Source organism: Cyprinodon variegatus, unplaced genomic scaffold, assembly GCF_000732505.1.
Source record: "Cyprinodon variegatus isolate N-32 unplaced genomic scaffold, C_variegatus-1.0 Scaffold446, whole genome shotgun sequence".
NCBI classification, from domain to species: domain Eukaryota; kingdom Metazoa; phylum Chordata; class Actinopteri; order Cyprinodontiformes; family Cyprinodontidae; genus Cyprinodon; species Cyprinodon variegatus.
Window position 1 is genome coordinate 668278 of NW_015150899.1, and position 2910 is coordinate 671187.

The 2910-nt window shown below is 44.7% G+C and overlaps 1 protein-coding gene across 1 annotated transcript in view; it reads right to left on the reverse strand.

Moving 5' to 3' along the window:
- Positions 1-2827, reverse strand: part of pde8b (phosphodiesterase 8B) — a 75493-nt gene extending 72666 nt beyond the window's left edge. The window contains exon 1 of the mRNA XM_015389041.1: positions 1798-2827. Within this exon, the coding sequence (XP_015244527.1) occupies positions 1798-2079 (282 nt within the window). The 5' untranslated portion in view covers positions 2080-2827. The remainder of the gene's footprint in view (positions 1-1797) is intronic.
- Between the last annotated feature and the right edge of the window lie 83 nt (positions 2828-2910).

Here is a 2910-nt window from a genome sequence, read left to right on the forward strand (position 1 = left end):
ATTCGCATTTTATAAAATTAGCGGAATATCAAAATTTTTGTACACATTTTGAATGGAAACACAACAAGTGACTACCTTTAGCCCCTATATAGAGGCCAATGGCGTAAATATTGGTAAGCAGAGACGGCAGTTGCTAAGGGGCCCACGACATCATAGGGGCCCCATGACTGACACCTGGTAGGCCAATTGTAGACTAGACTCATTGCAGATGTAATGGTGCAAAAAATTCCTCTTAAACCAACCTGATCCTGAAGCAACTGACCGGACCGTATTTATACCCCAACACATGCCAGATTTCAACATGATGGTGAACCGTTTAAACACAACACCAATAGCAAAGCAGACAGTGGTACTTTTAATTACTACCGTATGTTAATAACGGTGTATAGTTCATTAGACGGTAAGTAAAAAATACACTTATATAATATATTTCAAACCACAAAAGATCTTAAAAGAACAATGTATTTGAGTATTTTATTTTTTACACTATGACTTGGAATTATGGGTAATCCAGAGCGTAGATTAAAACCATAACCCTTACTTACAAAGTGTTACCAACGATGGATACCAAAATGAGGTACTTAAGCGGATTCCAGAAAAAAAAACAAAAAAAAACCGCCGGAAAGAACAAAAAAAAATCCCAAAATAAACACGTTCTTTCAAAGAACCGAAAAGGGAGAGGTGAACGTTGCTGCAGGGAGTAAAGACTGCAACCAGGAGATGAATGGAGAGAGTGTGGGTGAGGAGGGGGCTGTGAAGCTGAAGGTAGCTCCATGGCTTGTTGTGCTAATATACTAAAGTATATCCATGTCTAGTCAAGGTGAAGAATGGGGGGTGTAGGAGCTGTTGGAACTTGGGACTTCTGTAACATGTGGTAAGGCAAGGCAAGGCAAGGCAAATTAATTTGTATAGCACAATTCAGTACAAAGACAATACAAATTGACCATGTGGGGGTGCGCTGCCTGTCACCAATGGTTCCATTCAAGGTGCGCAGTCACTATTTTTCCGTGTGTGATGTGTGATAATATACTACAGAGAAATTTACAATTGTATCTTCTTGGACGATTTATGGAACTGTCGCCGTACCCTGAACTTTTATCACATGTTGTACCTCATATGGGGCCCAGATAATGTTGCTTTTATTGTTGTGTCGTCATGCCAATGATAGAGGCACACTGATTATTTACAAGATTGACACCTGTGATGCTAATTAGTGGGCACCATGCCTCTTTGGTTATATTATTTTCAGTCCTTTCTATGGGTTACTGTCATTATTGTCCAGGCCTGTTTCATGGGTTTATTTTATTTTTTTAATCATTCTGATGGTGCATGGTTAAAAAGCAATGTCTGGCATTCAATTGATCATCTTCATAGATTTTTTTTACTTCTTAGAACTTTTGTCAGATTCTTAGATTTTATTATTTTTTTTTAACCATTTTTGGTTGTTAGTCCATTAACAGAGGAGGTACCAACAATTTTGGCATAGAAAAGTATATATATATATATATATATATAAAAAAAGCCTCTCCTACACAGTGAGATATCTGCATCAACCACCTGCTGCTCTGTCCAGGTTGGTGACAGGATGAATGTCAAAGTCCCTAAACTTCATCCATCCAGCTGATGCAGCAGAGTGACAGCAGCATTGAATGAAGCAGTCAGATCATGATCAGACCCGCAGCATCGGGCCTCCTGTGGAGCCCCAAACCAAAACAAAGGCCTCCTCCGATCTTATTATCACTCACAACACGGCGGTGACTGCGTGTCTGCACAAACACCAGCCGACCTGCAGCCTACCTTCACGCTGGAGTGGCTGGTCTGAGTCTCGGCCTCGATGCGGACCTGTCCCCCGCTGTTCTCCTTTCGGCTCCGGTTGGAGTTATTCCGCGAGTGGCGGTTCTGGTAGGTGATGACGGAGGGGATGGTCTCCGCCGCATCCGTCTTGATGAAGAGCCCGTGCAGCGTGGCCGCGGTGCCCTGGGAGATAGTGGTGGTCTGGTGGGGGGAGTTGGATTCGTCCGAGTCCCGGCAGTAGATCACCCCGCTCTGAGAGACGTGGATGCTGGGAGCGCAGCCCATGCCTCAGAGAAAGCGCCTTCCGGGGTCTGATCCCCCGTCGTCGATCAGCGAGTGTCGGGTACCAGCTTCCCGCAGCTCTCCTCCGGGCATCGGCTGCGAGCCAGAAGCGCTCTCTGCTCCGCTCGTCTGGCAACATTAAAGGCGTCCCATAAACCCAGCGCTCTCTCCCAGCCTGCCTTACTGCAGCATCTTGGATGTGGCTTTCATTGTTTTTCTTTTGGGGACAAAATGTTTTGCGAGCTATAATCAGTCCAAACCCCACCGATGGCGCATCTGAAGCGAGTCAAACTAATGAACCAAATGGACCTGGCTGTTTCTCATCTGCTCTCCTCCTCTGTGTCATGCTCCTCTTTCCAGCCTGCCTGCAGAAAAGCTATCAATGAAATCTTTTATGTTCCTCTTCTTTAGTTCCTGTGCTTGCAGATCGTTGGCAACGATCCAACTCTCTCTCTCTCTCCTCCCTCTCATCAAACTAACATCATATCGCTTCTATCTCTCAAGAAGAAACTCTAATGTCCCAGGAGGCCTCGTTCTGGCCCCAGGGGCCATTTAAAGCCCTCACCGAGATGAATTAGACATAATGTTATTAGAGTAATGACGCCCTGATGAAAAACCACTTACTGTTAAAACCACAACACCTTTAGGTTTGTTTTGGGGAAAGATTTATGTCTTGAATCTATAATTTCTCCTATGTGCCATACAATGATTCATGCCAGGGGTCTTCAAAGTTTTCCAGGCCAAGGACCCCCAAACCAAGATGGAGATGGAGCAGGGCCCCCCTAAAAGTTATTTAGGGACCCCCCACCCCCAAATAATTTTGTTACATGACTC